Source organism: Anastrepha ludens, chromosome 6, assembly GCF_028408465.1.
Source record: "Anastrepha ludens isolate Willacy chromosome 6, idAnaLude1.1, whole genome shotgun sequence".
Classification (NCBI taxonomy): domain Eukaryota; kingdom Metazoa; phylum Arthropoda; class Insecta; order Diptera; family Tephritidae; genus Anastrepha; species Anastrepha ludens.
The window spans coordinates 88238270-88258108 of NC_071502.1; the positions used below are offsets into that span (position 1 = coordinate 88238270).

General features: G+C 41.5%; 1 protein-coding gene across 15 annotated transcripts in view; it reads right to left on the bottom strand.

Moving 5' to 3' along the window:
* LOC128867546 (homeobox protein 5-like) overlaps positions 1-19839 on the bottom strand; it is a 276653-nt gene that overhangs the window by 81302 nt on the left and 175512 nt on the right. For all 15 annotated transcript variants that reach the window (XM_054108877.1, XM_054108873.1, XM_054108871.1 and 12 more), the window contains 2 exons: positions 7705-9166; positions 5939-6120 (listed from right to left, as the gene is read on the bottom strand). In XM_054108877.1, coding sequence (XP_053964852.1) covers positions 5939-6120; positions 7705-8780 — 1258 coding nt within the window. In that variant the 5' untranslated portion in view covers positions 8781-9166. The remainder of the gene's footprint in view (positions 1-5938; positions 6121-7704; positions 9167-19839) is intronic.

Genomic DNA, 19839 nt, shown 5'->3' on the forward strand with positions numbered 1-19839 from the left:
ACACAGCACTTGTTAGCTGGTGCGTTAGTCGGTACAGCCTCACAGCATAGCCGCTTAATGAATTTCAATGCGTGTGTAATTTAATGCCAACACTCAAGGATAAGTCGAACAAGCAGCATAGAAATTAAAGAAGAAAACAAAACGACAATACACGGAGCTGTTGTTACTCGCCCGCTCTGCTGTATACTCGCAGTTGGGCATGCAGGCCATGAGACGCTATATCACGTCGCGCAAGCCGGTAAACTAATACTCTTACTAAACGTACGTGTGTGTGTGTGTGCAGATAAAATCGACAGCATTAAGGCGTTACTGTGGGCAATCGGCGTCGGAAAGGGAAGTTGGCGTGGAAGGCTGGAGCCGGAGAAACTGGTGTTGTTGCTACATGAGCTCGGTTACAAGTGTTTTCATATGTACTACACATGTAAATACGTATGCTTATTTATGTGGGATGTGTGTTTATGCTGCATAGGAACATCGGCGCACATTTATCATTCTCAGTGTAACAAATTGACGTTTAGGTTAGTTAAAAAGAATGAAATTGAAGTGTGAATTGAAAGAAAAGAATGAAACTTAACTTCTTCCCAACTGTAGATTTACGATATGTCTGGTTGATGAGAATTGGTACCAGTACCTGCTGGTCGTGGCCATTTATTGCACCGGAGCTTTTCCGACTACTCCAGGCCCGGCATTTGATGCTCTGGTTAGTCGACCACCTCTTGATGTTGTCATCCGAGGAGAGCCCATGAAGGCCATTTGCAGGCTGAAACACAATGGAAATTGGTACGGCCTCTGTGAACAACAGAGGAGAAGGCATGGACTTCGATCCAACGATTCGTGCCCCTTGAATCCATGTCATTAGGAGTCGTACTTGAAAAAAGATACAGTGGCGGGCTGCCAGAGACTCAATCGTGGTCAAATTCTGAAAATTAGTCCCGGTAAACACCGTTTTCGCATTTTCACGGATGGCTCCAGAACCGAGCACGGTTCCGGCTCTGGTGTCTACGTGGAATCCAGCGGAAAAAAACTATGCTCTTTGCTCTTGAAATGTATGCATCTGTGTATCAAACACAGGTATGTACATGCTTTTCAAGATGTAATGAACTGTGTTGTGGAAAACAGGTGGAGAGGCAGATCTGTATGTGTCTTCAATGACAGCAAAGCTGCGCGCATGGCCTTACACAGCCCTCCAACCACTTCAAGGGTAGTTGTATCCTGTAAATCCTGGCGGAACTATGTCGGTAGACACAATATCTTGAGGCTAACATGATTCCCGGAACACGTGGATATCGCGGGTAACGAGCCCTCTGACTCTTTAGCTAGGACGAGCTCTGACGCCAACTTCTCTGGTCCGGAGCCCATTCTGCCACACGCTTCTGCAGCCATCAAAACTACGGTTAGCAAACGGGTTACTTCAACCTACAAGCGAGTTTGGCAGGCTGCAGATAGACAAAACTGGTGTTACCTGTCATGTCCGACCGACTGTCGCAGATCCTCCTGTCATTAAGCATAAGGGACTGTAGGCAGCTGGTTGGCATGCTGACGGACCACTATCTATGGGCGAAGCACATGGAAAAGGTAGACATCTCAGACAGTGGACTCTGCCCAGCATGTGGAGAGGAGAATGGAGACGGCGGACCACTTTCTGTGTGTCTCCCCAGCCTTCGCTCGACCCAGGCTTGAGGTCTTTGGCCCTGATACGTTAAGAAACGACCACTTTGGCACGGCAAGATCTACGCAGATTTCTTCGGAGGTCGGGCTGGTGGTAACAGAGGAAGAAGAAAGGCTTACTTTGCGTTGGAAAGATCAAATAGAGCAGAACTTGGCATCACTTGGTGCATCTAACTGGTACCGATTACCCCGAGGCAGACACGACTGCCACGCTTTGTTAAACTCGGCCAAAATCGCTTTGGCTTTTATTGCACCAATCAAGAAGAAGAAAAATTAAGGTAAGAGTGTGCCACCCACTGCCATACAGACCAACTTGCCAGTAACTTGCGGGCAGAAGCTAGAAAGTAAGGAAAATGGAGTTTCTTTCTAAGTTTCTGAGCATTTATTTACGATGATGGGCCAAGAGCTCCTGTAGAATGCATATAGGTGAAAAGAAGTCTGATTTCTCAGCATCCCCATTTTCTTAGCTTGATACACTTCATCGAGGTCACACAAACACACATGCGAAGCGCGCTGCGTGTAGCGTGGGCGTATAGAAGCGTATCGGACGCAATCTGTGCCATTGCAGGAAAACCTCCTTTGGATCTGCTCACAGAGGAAATGAGCCGACTGTACAGTACAGAGAGCATCGGATCAAAAAGCCTCAGAACGGGCGCTGGACATACAAACTCATTCCGTGCATCGACGAGTGGCTTACAAGAAAACACGGGGACATAGTCTACTACCTCACGCAATAGCTGAGCGGACATGGCTGTTTCCAGGAATACCTGCATCGGTTTCAGCTAGCGGAGACCCCTTTCTATCCATACTGTCCCAACACGGTGGAGAGTGCGGAGCATGTAATTTTGTACTGTGACCACTTCAAAGAAGAAAGAGATGCACTACAAATTGTTCTGGACCATCCTAAAGCCTTAAACACCCTCAGGAGAGTTTAACCAGTGGGAGTAGGTTCGAGCTTTCACAAGCAGCATTCTATGGTAGCAGCACCAGGCGCAGCATCTCCATTAGCAGCAGTGCAGTAGAGGCTGACCGAAATTGACGGGCCGACGACAACCACAGACACTTGAGTCATTGACTCGTACTACTTGAGGTACATGCATGGTGGACCCAGACGAGCGTGAATAAAATTGGTCCTTTTTATAAATGCCGTTCTGGGCCTTCCCGAAGTAACGTAGAAAGCGGTTCCGGGAAGGGTGTCTCCCCAGAAGAAGAGGAGCGATTTTTTTAATGGTCACACCACCCAACGCAGTAGACAACGGTTGCTATAAGTGCGAAGGCATTTTGAACCCTACCTCACGCACCAAAAACAAACATGAAGTCCCTATCCAATTTTTCTTAGCTCTCCATAACCTCTCCAAATAATACGCGGTCTTCACAAAAGGCCTCCTTGCTTGTCCTTAATCTTTTAACATCCTAAAATATTTGGCAATAAATTCTTACACTTTTAAACATGAAATCGACAAAGGACCAAATCTGGAAAATATGCTGGAGAAACCTTTGCTTTAGCAATTTTGGTCGCCTATAGAAAAAGCTGATATGGTGGCCATTTGCCCTTTCCAAGGTAATCGATATGAATGATACATTCCTCACTCGAAAGGCCAGCGTGAAGGTTTTATTGACCTACAAACTCCTCAGCTCGAATTATCACAAGAAAGCTAACGTCTCTGATTAATCTTTGATCTCTGGCGAGTTCTGAACAAACGAAAAAAGATTTGAACGAAAAGCGAAATTACAATGATTTCGTTCTAGTGACATGAATGGCAAGTCGAATGTTTCAGTAAAGTCATGTATAGTATGCAGTTGGACCGGGATTAGAGCACTAACCACTTTTGAAGGAGAACGGTCGCCAAATCAGTCGGGAATTGGCGGAAAAAATGAACTGCAATCATAAAACGATTCTCAATCACCTTCATTCAATGGGATTTTCCGAAAAATTGGCAGTCTGGGTACCTCACGAGCTCAACGAAAAAACAAAGAAATTTGGCTTGAAATTGCTTATCAGCATCTCGCCCGCCATCGAGCAACACGCGCTCATAAACAGCGTTTTTTGTACCGAATCGCCACAGGAGATGAGAAATGGTGTCAATCAAGGAGATCATGATATGTGTTTGGTGGGACTGGAAGGGCATCATGCACTGGGAGAGGCCCAAAAAGAATGTCACGGTTAAGAAGACGCTTTACATTGCCCGGCTACACCGCTACACCCGTGAATGAGGCTATTCGACTAAAAAGACCTCATTGACATGGTCAAACCATGCTCCTTCACGGCAACGCCATGCGCCCTGTTGCACAAGCCGTCAAATCCGCACTCCAAGAGCTCGAATGGGAGGTCCTTCATCATCCGCCGACATCAACAAATTGGTCGAGATGTGGGAAGAGGTTGTAAATAGCAACGAGGAATATATAATTGATGAACTTATTGGTATAATTATTGTTTAAATAAAAGTCTTCGGTAAAAATGCTACGAATTTATTCCCCAACCTAATATTGGGTTGGGGAAAAATAAATGTCGTATTTGTGATCGAAATTTGACGCTTTATTTAAAGTACTTAGAATTATCCGATTCAAGTCAAATATGCCCCGTTTTATTCGCAAACTTGTTGCCATTTAGAAGGCAATTTCATTATTCCCCCTTTATAAAACCCCCCTCCTTATTTGCAAAAACCTCAGACAACCAGTTTTCGCAAGCCTCTTTTGAGACCAACTTGGTATCACCAAGGGCGTTTTGCATGGACCGGAAGAGATGATAGTCGCTTGGTGCCAGGTCCGGACTATATGGTGGGTGCGATAGGACATCCTATCCGAGCTCCCGTAGCTTCTGGCGGGTCATCAAAGATGTATGATGACGAGCGTTGTCCTGGTGGAACACAACACCATTCCTATTGACCAATTCTGGCCGCTTCTGGTCAAGTTGCACAGTAGAGGACCGAATTAAGGGTCTGGCCATAGTTGAGCAGCTTATAGTGGATAATTCCCTTCCAATCCCTCCAAAAACACAGCAAAACCTTCCTGGCGGTCAATCCGGGCTTGGCGATGGTTTAGTCCGGCTCGCCGCTTCTCGACCACGATCTTTTTCGCTTGGCGTTGTCGTACGTGATCCACTTTTCATCTCCAGTCCCCATCCGCTTCAAAAATGGATCAAGTTCGATCCGTTTTAGCAGAGAATCACAAGCGTTGATTCGGTCCAAGAGATTTTTTTGCGTCAACACGTGTAGCACCCAAACATCCAGCTTTTTTTGGAATCCTATCTTCTGCAAATGGTTCCAAACGGTTTTGTGGTCTACACCTAGTTCCTGACTAATCGAGCGAATGCTCACATGCCGGTCTCTTTGGATAATTTCAAGGATTTTATCAGTCTCTACGACGGTTGGCCTACCAGTACGGGGTGCATATTCGACAGATATATACTACACAAGAACGAAATCGATCGAACCAACGCTGTGCTGTGCGAATCGTTACACTATCAGGCCCATAAACTTCACAAATTTTTGCCTTCGTTGCATTTTTACCTCTAAGGTAGGGTATGACGAATTTCTTGCTTGGTGGACTCCACCTTTGACCCGCTATAACTTAAGACTGAAACGTACGATCACAACACTTGTAGTACAGATTGTAATCAAATCGCCGTTTAGTGTGACCCGATGCAATAAGTAAAACGCAAGATATGTTTAAATGTCGCGCTCAATTGACAAAATACGACATAACTTTTTCCTCAACCTAATATTTTGATGATACTCTAAAGAATAGCCCCAATCGTATTTGCTGTTTATTCTAGAGCTGGCACTAAACGATTACTACCTTTTCAAGAGAGGTTTGTGAAAATTAGTTCATAAAATTTTTCGCCAATAGAAGCGAGAACTTCTTCAAACACCGAGCTATAAAATTGACTTCAAACGATCAGAGGTCATCGGAAAAAATGGTTCATATTTGTTCTAAATGATAATTTCATCGTCGAAACAAGGCGGAAAAAATCTTAAGAAATTTCGGATTTCAACCTTCAAACCAACCAATCACTGAGAGTATTGGGGTGTGACCTCTGTTGGTCGCAATTATAGAGAACTTTTCACTCGAACATTTAAGGTAAAGAGGGCTTGGCTCGGGGTTTTTGAACGCGTTTGGTTGACAATATTACGTGATCGGGCACCGCTCCATTTAGGAAGATGAGCCACTCCATGAGAGTTAGATTCGATGTTGACGTGAATATAAATTAGCTCCACTTTTATGTACTAATCATCAGTTTCTAGGTTTCTATAATATTTTTTCTGCTCACCTGGTTTACCATTGGGACTATATGGATCGTAACTGCCAGCCGACATCGGCGATGCGTAGCCATTTGACATATTCGCGCTGTAACTATGGTTTTGTGAACCCGGTGAAGGACTTAATGGTGGCGCTGAACTGGGCACACTACCCGGACTAGAGGTGGAAATCCATTCTTCGTTGCTCGGAGGACTACAATTTAAAAAAAAAATTTTTAAATCGATAAATTTGATAAAAATAAAAACACAATTTTAAATAGATAAATTTGATAAAACAAAAAAAGAATGAAATAAATAAATTTGATGAAACTAAAAAAAAAATTAAAGCGATACATTTTATAAAAAAAAATGTAAATGGATAAATTTGATAAAACTAAAACAAAAATTAAATAAATAAATTTGATAAAACTAAAAAAAAATTTAATAGATAAATTTAATAAAACTAAACAAAATTTTTAAATAATATAGATAAATTTGATAGAAAAAAAATAAAAAAAATTAAATGCATAAATTTGATAAAAAAATTTTTTTTTTAAATTCAATAGATAAATTTGATAAAAATAAAAAAAAATTTAAATAGAAAAATTTGATAAAATTTGATAAAACTAAACAAAATATTATTTATCTCTAAAAAAATTTTTAAATAGTTAAATTTGATAAAACTAAAAAAACATTTTCAATAAATAAATTTGATAAAAATAAAAACATTTTAAATAAAAACATTTGATAAAACTAAAAAAAACTTATTTATCTATCAAAAAAAAACTTAAATAGGCAAATTTGATAAAACTAAAAAAATTTGTAATATATAAATTTGATAAAAATATTTAATAAAAAACTTGATAAAAATAAACACAAACTTAGAAATTTCAATCAAATTTATCTATTTGATAAAAATAAAAAAAATTTAAATACATAGCTAAATTTGAGAAAATTAAAAAAAAAATTTAAATACTTAAATTTGAGAAAACTAAAACAAAATTTCAAAAATTTGATAAAACTAAACAAAAAATTTTAATAAATTTGATAAAACTAAAAAATTTTTTAAGTAAATAGATAAATTTGATAAAAATAAATAAAAAAGTTATAATAGAAAATTTTATAAAAATAAAAAAAAAAATTTTAATTTCAATCAAATTTATCTATATTATTTGATAAAAATAAAAACCAATTTTAAATAGATAAATTTGAGAAAATTAAAAAAAAATTTGAAATAGTTAAATTTGATAAAACTACAATAAAAAAAATGTTTAAATAAATAAATTTGATAAAAATAAAAAAAAAATTAAATAGATAAATTTGATAAAAATAAATTTAAAAAATTTTAAATACATAAATTTATTAAAAAAATAGATAAATTTAATAAAAAAACTTTAAATAGATAAATTTGATAAAACTAAAATACAAAATTTAAATAGATAAATTTGATAAAAAAAAATAAATTTTAATTTTAAATAGATAAATTTGATGAAAATAAAATAAAAATTTAAATTTGTTTAAAATTAATAAATTTTAAATTAAATAAATAAATTTTATAAAAAAAAATTAAAAAAATTTAAATAGATAAATTTGATAAAAAAAAATTAAAAAAACATTTTTAAATAGATAAATTTGATGAAAAAAACAAAATTGTAATAGATAAATTTGATGAAAATAAAAAAAATTGTAAGCATCAATTTTGGCACAGACAGAAGTGGAAATAAAACAAAGCGTGCGCACAAGCGCCTTGGCCAGGTCAAGGTCAAGACTGCGAAATACAACACAACGGTAAACTCACCATTCCAAACGTGCACGCTTGGGCATAAAGACCAGATGCCCATTGGCAGCACTGCCACTACTGCTACTTCCCGCTGCCGCAGAAGAGGATGATGAAGCGGCGGCATGACTGCCACCTCCAGTGGTAATAACCAAAGTCCCGCCCGCACTGCCGCTAGAGGTGGAAGCTGTGCCGGAAACACCACTAGCGCCGCCACCAACAACCAGATTTATGGTATTCACATTGTTGAGCGGACTCACAGCTATGGTTGTTGCAGTGGTATGATTGCCAGCGCTCACCGCAGAAGACTTCTTTGCAGCAACGGAAATGGAAGTACCGCTTGAGGATGCCGCTGGCGGCAGTGTGTCGACAGTGAGTGCTATTATATTGTTGTTATTCGAGTTGGGGCTTGGGTTGCCGTGATTGTTATTGCTATTGTTGCTGTTGCTGTTCCTTAGAGTATTATTGCTCATGTGACTAATGCTAGTATTGCTGGTGTTGCCGTGAGTGCCACCATTGTTAACTGCAGTCATTGATGTTGACGCATTTGCCGCCGAAGTTGTAGTCAGTGCAATGACTTCGTGCAGCGGCTCGGCTTTAATGGCAGTCGAAATGATTTTAATTTTTTCCTCCACCGATGCAGCCATCACATTCGTAATGATTGTGGGCGTCTCACCCAACGCAGCCGAACCAAGGCTAATGCTGGTGTTGTTGGCGTGCAGACGCTGCTGGTGCGCATGTGCTTGCCGCGGTTGATGGATTAGTGCACGTTGCTGTTGTTGGTGGTGGCCGCCATTCAGATCCAACGCGCTACCAACTTCACCACTGGCAATGGCAGCAACGCTGAGTAAATGCGTAGCAGCAATTGTAGCCGGTGGTTGATTGATGCCAGCAGCAGCAGCAGCTGCTGCAGCGGCCAATTGTTGCTGCAACAAAATATGACTGGGTATAACTGTTGTGGTAGTTGAGGTGGCAGCGTTGGAGGCCAACAGCTGCGTGGAGGACTTTGCAGGCGCCGATGACGACGACGACGCCGCTCCCGATGACGATGGCTGCTGCTGAGATTGTTGTTGTTGGTGTACATTTAAGCGATACATTGTGTGTGTTGCTGGGTTAAGCAACTATTCGACTCAGAAGAAATCCGTTGACGGGTGGCAAAAGTTTCGCTTTTCGTTTAGTAGGATTGTATATTGATCAATTCGGCCCGCCGGAAATTGGATTTCACACAAGTGTGCTTTTCATTTTTCGTTTTGTTGTTGCGCTTTTTGGGGTTTGTGTAATCAAGAGGGCAGTCAAAAGTCGCATATTGCACGACATTTTGCTCTTGCTTCATTTACATTTCCGTTGTAAAGAATAACTACACAGTAAAAGATGTTGCGGAAGTTCTATGTGGACGCCATCCAATGGTCACTCACTCACTCATGCCATTCATGGTTGACCCAGTTAAGTGGTCAAACGGTTTTAAGATATACGAAAATACCAGCTGCAAAGAAAAGGAAGAAGACAATAAAACGGGTGCTAAGCAAATAATAAGTGATACAAATAATACTAAAAATACAAATACTTTGAAAGTGGCATGAGGTCACTCGATTAATATACCAATAAAATTTATCCTACTTAATGCGAATACATAAAAGCACGAACTTATGAAATAATTAGGTCATTTCGTGCATCTGTCATAGGTCAGCAGACGCAGGGTTGCAATATGCGATCCGATACACAACAGCTACATACATCCCACATCTTCGTCCTAACCCTGCGTTGCGCAGGCTTACCCTACTTGCCTCTCGCATTTCAACATGCAAATACCTCCCACTCATTCACTCACTGCTACGAAACTCATTCACAGTCTCCTTTTCCACTTTACTGCCGTTAGCACATACACATGTTTTTTTTTTTTGCGCCTCACATTTCACTGCTCTCCTCCGCCTTTCTTGCGCGCCACCTCGTACGCCTTTCTCCTCGCTGATTCATTCTCCATTGACTTCCTATGTCAACAACCCACAACAACAGCAGCTTATGTCGCCATTTTTGCAGCCTCAAGGATTCCAGGTCAACAAATTCTGCCGAGTACATAGGCCCAAAAATGGCTGCAGCCGTTTGCGGTGGCGGAAGTCGAGGCGAGGCGTTGGTGCATTAACGCAAATCACCGAAATCGCATATGTTGTGTTCGTATACTTTCGTTTTATAGTCGTCACCACATAATACAGTCGTTCAGTAGTTCATCGCTTGTAAATGCAATCACGTCGTATCCCCCAACCCACCCACAACATGCCACGCACTCTTCGCTCTCTCCTAGTTTTTGCTTTCAATTGTTTACGCCATCAAAGCTTGCGTGCACGTATATGTGTAATCATATACCTATGTATCCCTAGTGTCGCTACTATTTCAGCCTTATCTACGCCTATTTTCTTTTGCATTCTCACGTCTGCTTTCTCATCTCACTCACACATCTTCTCACACTCGTCTCACAGTTATGCATTCTCAATCTCATTGCATCACAAACAACGAAACTCTCAACAACTCTACTCTCAGCTAACAGTGCACTCGTTTATCCTTTCACTCGTTCGTGCAATCGTTGCTTTATTCTCGTCATCGCAAAACTAGTTTCACGTTTCGAATTTCGCATTCGGCAACGCCTTACAAATATTGCACGAAGTTTTCACTGCCTCTTCATTTGGCTTTGCGTAATTTGGAAAAGCTGCATTGCATAGCTTCCCTTCGTTGGCTAACGAGGATGTGTGTGAGGGAACAGCGGAAGTTCGACACCCGGAAATGGCATTGAAATTTCACTTAACTTTTTCCGCAATGCTGCTAGTGACCCGAACGCAAGTGTTTGTCAACATGAAAGTGTCCAAAGCACCAGTTAAGCAATCGTGCACGAATGTGTGTAGACAACTAAGTTGCAGTGTGAAAGTAATACAAAATTAAATTTTGCTTATGAACTCAGTCTATAAAATAACTTCAAAGAAAACTGGAGACAACTGTTTCTAAAATGTATACCCAACGCTTCGTCTTTTGGTGGTAAAGCTTCATCGCTCATAAATCGTGGTCACACTTCTCTACAACACAAATTTCATGAAGTTCGAACAAAATCAGTTGCTGTGCCAGAAAAAATCGATGCCTGAACTGATATTACCAGGTTTACAACGCCTCGTGAGATTGTGGCATACTTGGACGGGCATTTTTTACACTCGCATAGATTCTATACTGAATGCAAATTCAATCGTCGAAAGGAGTTGTTCGCGTTGCTCCTTGTCCACTCCACTCAGGAGCATAGGGCCTCGACAAGACTCTTCCGTCGTACACGGTTCTAGGCTGCTGTTTTTGTGCCGTCCGATGTGATGTCGGCATCTGGTAACTCGCGCAACATCGACATTCTCGAAGTGATCTTTGGCCAACCGCGACCTTTGCTCCCTTACGGGTTCCAGACCAGTGCCATTCTCGTGCTGCTATCTGGTGGTTTTCTAAGCGTATAACCATGGGATAGTCCACTTTCTGCGTGTGATTGCCATAGGCTCCTCGTTTGTTGATCTCCACAGCGCGTCGTTGCTGATGGTGCTTGGCCAGAATAGTCTACAGATAATGCGATGGGATTTTTGTTGACGAAGTGCAGCCGAGATAGCAGAAGCTTTCGACAAATTCCACCGGACACCCGTCAACCATTATAGATCTTACTTTATTGTGGTTGACTCTCATAGCTTTAGCCTTGGCTTCGTTGACTTCCATTCTGTCCGCTTGCATGTCAATGAGTTTGTGAAAGAGGAGGAAGATTTCATCGGCGAAGCCCAGGTCTTCGAGATGTGTGGTGAAACTCATTACGATGCCTCTTTTGTGCAGGGTCAATTGGCTCATAACGTCATCTAGGACGATGACGAAAAGAAGAGGCAACAGGGGGCAACCTTACCTTAGGCCTGCATTGGTGGTGAATGGGTCGCTGATGTTGCCGCTGTGGAGCCTGCCAGTCCGGCGTTCTCGTAAAGCGTTCTTATGGGATGGATTGTATTAACAGGAACTCCTTTCTACTCAGTGCCAGCCATATTGAGCTTCGTTTGATTGTGTCGAATGCCTTCTTAAAGTCGACGAACAGCATGTAAAGCGGGGAGTGTCACTCAACTGGTTGTTCTACTATGATGCGAAGAGTGTTGGCTTGGCAACACAGCTTCGGTGAAGGCGAAATCCAGCTTATTCATCCCTTAAGGAACATACATTGGAGGTCGATACATTGGATACAATCATCTGCTTTGTATGATCGGGACTAGAATTTTGTAGGTGGAATTGAGCAGGGCTATTTCTCGCCAGTTGCCGCAGTCACGCAAATCGCCTTCTCGGGCAGCTTCACGATGATGCCTTTTGTCCAGGACGAAAGCAGCTTTTCATTGTCCCAGACGGCGCTGATGTAGGGATGCAAAATTTCCGCTAAAACTTGCGGGTCGGCTATCAGTAGTTCTGGCTGTATGCCATCTTCACCTGCGGCTTTGTTGATCTTCAGCTTCTTGATTTGCTGCTGGTTATTGTGCTGCCCAATGCGAAACTAGATTGACTGCTAAGAGCGATGCTTCTAATTGCTTTAATTTTTTTTCCAACTACGGATCTGGTCATCATTGGAGATCAGTAAAGCACCTTTCAGATCTCTGATTCTCTGGTTACTACCACTGTTGTTCGCGTTGGATGCCGCATAATTTGACAATCGATCAAAAAAGACTCATTACGATTGGGCTAAAGCAATGTTGACAGAATTCAATTGCGGTGGATCAAAAAACATCGCTAAGATCGTGACAGCCCACATCATGAATCAATCAAGACTCTACATATGAACATGGATCTAAAACTTAAGACCATCGACGCAGAGATCTTTGAAGGCGAGTCAAGTTTAAAAAAGTTTTACGCTTTGAAGCAAAATAAAAATCCATTCCGCAATAGTCGGCGCAGACTGGAGAATAACATTTGCTTTTTGGTTGAGCAGAGGACACTTAGATTCCAGCCGAGAGACACAGTCGCATATTCGACTATATCCTGATTAGGTTAGGTTAGGTTAGCCAGGTTGCTTGTCTAGGACGAGACACTCGGTGGACCTAAGGCCAACTTTGTGATACCTGCATTTGATTTCCATCCCGTAACTGAGATGCTTAAACTACTTAGATCGTTTTAAGAAGATATCTAGTCCCTCCAGTGAGACATTTTGCAAATTTCCCAGCTCTTCGTAGAAATAATCGCCAAGATATATAGCATGGCTTCTTTGATGTGCAGGACATTCATTGAGTCGGTACAACTCAATTTCTTCTTCATCTCCGCAACTTCTGCAGAAGTCATTGTGAGGTACGCCCATTCTACTGGCTAGGGGGCCAATAGCAGCTGTGAGGACGCTGATACTTGATCTAATGACCCCAAGCATACATTTTGTCCTTTTAAGATTCAGTTTCGGCCAGAGCGCTTTGGAGACTCCACAGTTAGTAGGCAGTGACCATCTTCTATTGGCTTTCGCGATTACGCTCAAGTCAATCACAGCATACAAGTCGTTTAGAGGAATGCTTATGTCCTCTACCACTCGTTGAAGTTGAAGCTCAGAGCATTTCCTTGCACATTCATCCGCTCTTTCACTTCCCTCCACTCCAGAGTGGCTGGAGACCCAACAAAGTGTGGTGTTGTGTTGTTGGATAAACGAGAGGGACCTCCTACATTCTTTTACATATCTGGGGTTGATGCGCGCTGAGGCCAGTGCTTTGATCCCTGTTTGGCTATCAACAAAAATGGTAAGGTTTCGCAGAGGTAAGGCTACTAGTCTTATTATTTTTGCTGCTTTGTATATAGCGTAGATTTCCGCTTGCACTGATACCACGTCATTGATCTCTAACCGCAAACAACCTAAATGTACTTTGTCTTGCAGCAATCTTACCAACTCAGCTGAGGTCAATACTGCACTATGATGGGCAGTAGGCCCAGGAAATATGTCGCTTCGACGAGGGGGGACCAAGGAGAAAGGGTCGCTTCCACGGCAGTCGGTTCTACGTTCCCTCTGCTGTTGTTACTCCAGCAGCATTCCACGTACGTGTAAGTATGAGGAATATTTATGCCGGTGCAACAACGCAACCAACAACAGAAAGGTGTGTAAGTTGAGGTGCTTTAAGGCTGATATGATCGTGCAAGGTCGAAGCTTACGTTTAGCGATAGGGATGTGTCATTTCCATTGCGTTTACCAGATTTTGCCGCCTTACAATTCCGATCTTGGAAACGTCTGTAAGCCGTCCAACATTCGATTGCGGCATCATAAAAGGAAGGGATATGCAATTTAATGTATGATCTTACGACATGATTCCTCTCACCTATCACTTCCCATCTCCTCATTTCGCTTGCGCGCGGTGGTGGAGAAGGTATGAAATATGAAATAATGGAATACTTTTGTCCAAATAGCAGTCGTTCCGCAACCGGCAATGGCAAACCTCTGAGTGAATTTCTGCCAGGAAAAAGCTCCTCATAAAAAATGCCATCGGCTGAAGGAAGGCGGCATAAAACTGTAAGTCTTTCCATTTTTGAAACAACATCAAGACGTACCAGATCAAATGGGACGAGGGGAGCGGCAAAGCACGAAATTGGGGTGCTCGGAAATGACTCTTGAGCTATTTTTCTTGAAAATTTTATGAAGAATCCGAGTCGGTTGGAAACAAATGGAAAAAAATCGTTTCAAGCAAAATGGCCTACCCTAATGTATATGTATGTATGCATGTACATAAGTATTATACTTTATATATTCCATCGATCAGCATCTTAAGCTATTTCCCCCTTTTCTTTTCCCCTTTTAAAAAATTAGTTTCTGTTCGTTTTGAATTTTCTACAAATTTATGTGAGTACTTCTTTTTTGTTATATTGGAACATTTCGTTTCGTACCAGTTCATTTTTCAGGCTCCTACCTTACCTTACCTGCCTATGCGACGACGATACACCGTAAGCGGGGAATGCGACTCGGTCGCCTGCGCTCCCTCGACAGTCGATTCTACGTTAACGGAATGAGCTGGATTTATATCAGGCCAGGGACTCTCACTTCAGCGGATTCCCCGCATATGTATGGAAAATGTTTATGCTGCTGCAACAACAACAACTTGATCGCTTACACGTGCCACAAATGGCATCCCCCCTTTCAAAACCATTTACGTCTCAATGTTAAATTTCATGTCTAAGCCCAACAAATGCTTCGAAGTTCACATCTACATAGATACAAAAATAGCAAATGCATACAAATCTATGCTTTAAATAGATACATGCAAGCATATACATGCATACATACATACATTCATACATCAGTTCTGTATAAGCAACCTTAAAGTACCTCCTCGAATCAACGGTTCTGCCGACAGGCAGACAGGCACAAGAAGGCCGACCATAATTTTACACATTCATCAATGCAGATACGTAAGCAGCGCTTTAGGCGAAAGTTCAACAGCCTCGTGAAAGGTGAAAAGACGGTAATTGGTGCGCGAAAATGCTTTATTGGATTAGAAGTCAAAAGTGTAGTGGGAAAAATGCAGAAAAGAAGGCAAATGCTAACCTGTGCAGTGCGGCATAAAAAAGTTGTTGTGCTAAGTGCAAGCGATGAGAACCTTGGCGAATTTACACATGCGTATCTAAGTGTGTGTGTGTGTGTGTATGTGAAAACTGAGAGTGATGGTATTGGATAGTAGCGGCAATAAAATGCATTAGCAGATAGCAGATAGGTGAAAGGTTCACAGATTATTTACCAGTAGGAAAAGAGAATGAATTGTAAAACTGAAGAATGAGAAATTACGAGAATCGTTCTATAGGTACCGGCATATAAAAGCAGTTGGCAATGCGAATGTATAGGAGGATCTGCGACAGTCAGTCGGGCATGACAAGTAACATCAGTTTTGACCATATGCAGCCTCTCTCAGCCTGCCAAACTCGCTTGTGAGTTGAAATAACCCGTTTGCTAACCGAGGCTTTGAAGGCTGCAGAAGGGAGTGGCAGAACGGACTCGGGGACAAAGAAGTTGGCCTCAGAGCCTATCCTGTCTAAAGAGTCAGAGGTTTCGTTACCCGGAATACCCACGTATTCCGGAACCCATGTTAGCATCAGGATATTTTGTCTACCGACATAGTTCTGCCTAGATTTACAGTACTCAACTACCCTAGAAGTGGTTGGAGGGCTGTTTAAGGTCACGAGCGCAGCCTTGCATACAGATCTGCCTCTCCACCTGTTTTCCACAACACAGTTCATTGCTTCTCGCACAGGATTCACCTCCGCTTGAAACACAGATGCGTACATTCTAAGAGCAAAGTGTATTTTTGTTTGGATATCACGTAGACACTTTAAGCAGATTATAATGCATTTTTTTGGACGGAATTCTAGCCGGTATTCCCAAACCTAAGCTGAAGTTAAAACTGTTTCAAATAAATGCCATGTTCCCGATTTTGGAATTCTTTATTGGTTTTGCAGTTGTTATTGTTGCAGCAGCATAAGCATTCCCCATGCATGTACGGGGAATGCTGCTGGAATGGCAGTCCTTGGTTGGATATAAATCCGAGCCGATCCGGCAACGTAGAACCGACTGCCGTGGGAACGAACTGTTTTGAATTCTATAATTAATATTCCAAAGCTATCTACCTTTAATTTCCACCAGAATTTATTTAAAATCATAACATGAAATGCTGAAATGTTTTTAGTGTTTACAAAAAATATTGAGCTTAATGAAGTTTTACTAAATTTCAAAAAGTTGTACCCCAGATGAGTCCAGCAATTACCGGATTGGATTCAAATGATCTGATAGATAATCTCGGTATCAAAAATTATTACTAATAGTGGCATCCCTAAAAAGTACCAACCTACAACTACGTCAATGTGAAAAAGCCGACGACCAGCTACTAAATCAACAAAAGCCGATGTCGATAGCAAAAACAGCAACAGCAACGGTAATGGTAATGTGAAACGAGAGAAGTCTGGTTGGCGTAGAACGATGCTAAGTGCAACGAGAGCGCAGAATTACAACAAATGTAGGGGATTTCGTACCTACAACAAACCCTGCTTCACCCAACCCCTACTCGCAAGCATAAAAGTCAATACAGAGCGCGTCTGATGATTATTGTTATTATGTAGGTATATATGTACAGACATACACATACACACATACACATATGTATCTATGTTCATCCACATTTGTTGTTATTATGTTGTTGTTAATAGTTATTCTGTTACACATCGCTTTTGTGTGTGCTTTGATTTTTACAATGTTTCTTCATTGTGTTGTTGTTTTTGTTGAGGTAGTGCTACGTGCCGTACACTGTGTCAGCCTACGCCTACGTCAAATACAACACTGCAGCGCATGTTAACATGCATATTTTTCACATCCACATACACCTACTTACATGTATATGGATAATAGTTTGTTTGTAGTGCATTAAACCACTGCATTGACCCAATTTTTCGAGGGTTGCTTGCAAAAGAAATACAACCACACTTATGGGTATGTTTTCGCTATTTTTTTCTTGCCAGTTTTTAAGTGCAAGCCAGCGTGCGACAATTGGAAAGGGTTGGTCCGCTCCGACCGGCTAAAAGGCCGTTTGCGCGATTTTACCATTTTTTTTTGTTTTGTCTGCCTCTAGTTTTTTAATATAGTTTCAGATAGCCTGAAGGCGACCAAAGGTTATGGAAAGAAAAAACTAAGTAAATATTTGTTCCCTATTTTTTGTTTCTCAGATTTTTGAAAAGCTGTATTTCAGTGAGAAACTTTGACATCAGAAATATAACTTTTGCGTAACCCCTCAACAGAGGATATCTCAAAGGCAAATAAAGATGTTTTTACATATAAAATGGTTAAAAAAAGGGAATGAGTAGAGAAACTTGTATGATCTTTCAAATAAAAAATTTTGCATGACCTGACAACACCTCAAATATTGCCAAAAATTTAGTTGTTTGCACATTTAAGCCAGAATATCGCGAAAACGTGACGTCGCATTGTAGTCTAGATCTTGATTCTGAAAATGGCATCAAATTTTGCCAGCCTGTGCAATTAGAAAGAAATAACGCGGATATCAGATTCGAGTCAGCGATGACAGTCAGGCTGCAAACGGAGAGAAAAACGCTCGACGTCGGCAAAAATTATCCAATAAGTAAGTTAAGGCTAAATTTCGTCACAAAGAAGAATTGTTTTTTTTTGTGGTTAAGTTAGGGTTCAAAATGCCTACGACTCGATTCAGTATCCCATCGGCTGCTTGGTTTGGCATCTCCGTTCCGCGACATTAGTTGGAGGCCATTTTTTCCGAGAGTCCCACGTATCCACTCGTCCTCGGGCCATGAGGTCGATAGGTATCTTCCCGCCAGGTAGAAGCATCTCTGAATGCCGCTATTCGTTGTACAGCCTCCAGCGTGGAACTGCGGCTCACCCATTGGGAGCAGAACCAGTTACACTGAGTGCTGTTGTTTCCATCACTGCAAGGTTTTGAGAAAAGTGGAAAGTGGAAAGAAAAACATCGAAAAACACGCTTTTATAAAAATTACGATGCAGCGGAAGGTCTTCTAAATTTGATGAAGAACGTCTCAACACACTTTTGAAGGAGAGGTCGCCAAACCAGTCAGAAAAAATGAACTGCGATCACAAAACGATTCTCAATCACTTTCATTCAATGGGATTTACCGATTTACCGAAAAATTTGAAGCCTGGGTGCCTCACGAGCTCAACGAAAAAAACAAAGAAAGTCGCCTTCAAATTGCTTATCATCATCTCGCCCACCATCGAGCAACCTGCAGTCATAAACAGCACATTTTGTACCGAATCGTCAGGGCAGCTGACAAATGGTGCGTATACGTCAATATGGAGCAGAAAAAAGAGTGGGTGGCTCCAGCAGATACGCCGAAGCCGAGAGTCAAACCGAATCTTTATTCAAAGGGGATCTCGAGGGCATGAAAAAATGCCACGATCAACAAGGGGCTCTACATTGCCCAGCTACGCGGCGTTACCGCGTGAATGAGGCTATGCGACTGAAAAGACCTGATCGACATGGTCAAGCCATACTCCTTCACGACAACGCCAGACCCCATGTTGCACAACTCGTCAAAGGCGCACTCCAAGAGCTCGAATTGGAGGTATTCTTCGGACCTTGCACCGATCGATTACCATCTTTTCCGCTCCCTGTCGAACCATATGAAAGGTTCTTCACTTACATATGATAACAAAGAGGTCCTTAAAAACGGACTCAACAACTTCTTTGGCAACAAACCAGGCAATTTTTGGCGGAACGGCATCAACCCAACAGATTGGTCGAGAGGTGGGAAGAGGTCATTAACAGCAACGGGGAATATATAACTGATTAACTTATTGATATAATTATTGTTGTTTGTTTAAATAAAAGCCTTCAGTAAAAACGCTACGAACTTATTCCCGAGTCCAATATATAACCACTATAAGAATTTTATTGTTTTTGTCCGAATTTCGCTAAACCAGGAAGGCGGATTTGTGATCAGACGTATTGAGAATGAATCATCTAATTTACAAAGGAGTCATGGAAGTTTGCAGAGAAGCTACCAAGTAATATCTCCCTTTCTTTCCCGTTTCTGTTGCTTCGGCTTGCTGTTGCCTGAATGCTTAGGTTTACGATTATTATTTCTCAACCTACCTCTATTCCAACCCTCAGCTTTCCAATACTTTTTTGTCAGTATATGGCTTTACGTCATAAAAGTCTCATGCGATATTCGATGCAGGTGCTAAAATTGTTTTGAGTTTTTTCGCACAACATCGATCTTTCACGGCACTCAACGCCCAAAAGTCTAACGAGTTCAGGTTGTAGCTACGAGGCTGCCAACTGACGTTATCCAGACGGCTGACAATATTTTTATTGAATTTCTTGAAATTTTTACACTTTTGAAATCAAAGAACAGTCACCAAAATGTTGGTAATCTTAGCCCAGTCCTGTTCCGCTTTGGATTGACTGAATACAAGATGACGCCCCTTAGAGAGGTGCGACGTAACACTGATGCAGTTGCCTAAAGGAAATGGGAAAATATGAATAAGAATGCAAGAAAAAGAAATTACACGAACAACACCCGAATATATTGCACAAGCGTGACGTCACACGCACAGCGGTGCTGTCAAATTCACTGAGAGCGGAGTCACGGTACAAGATGGGCGCCACCTCTATACTCTGTATATCG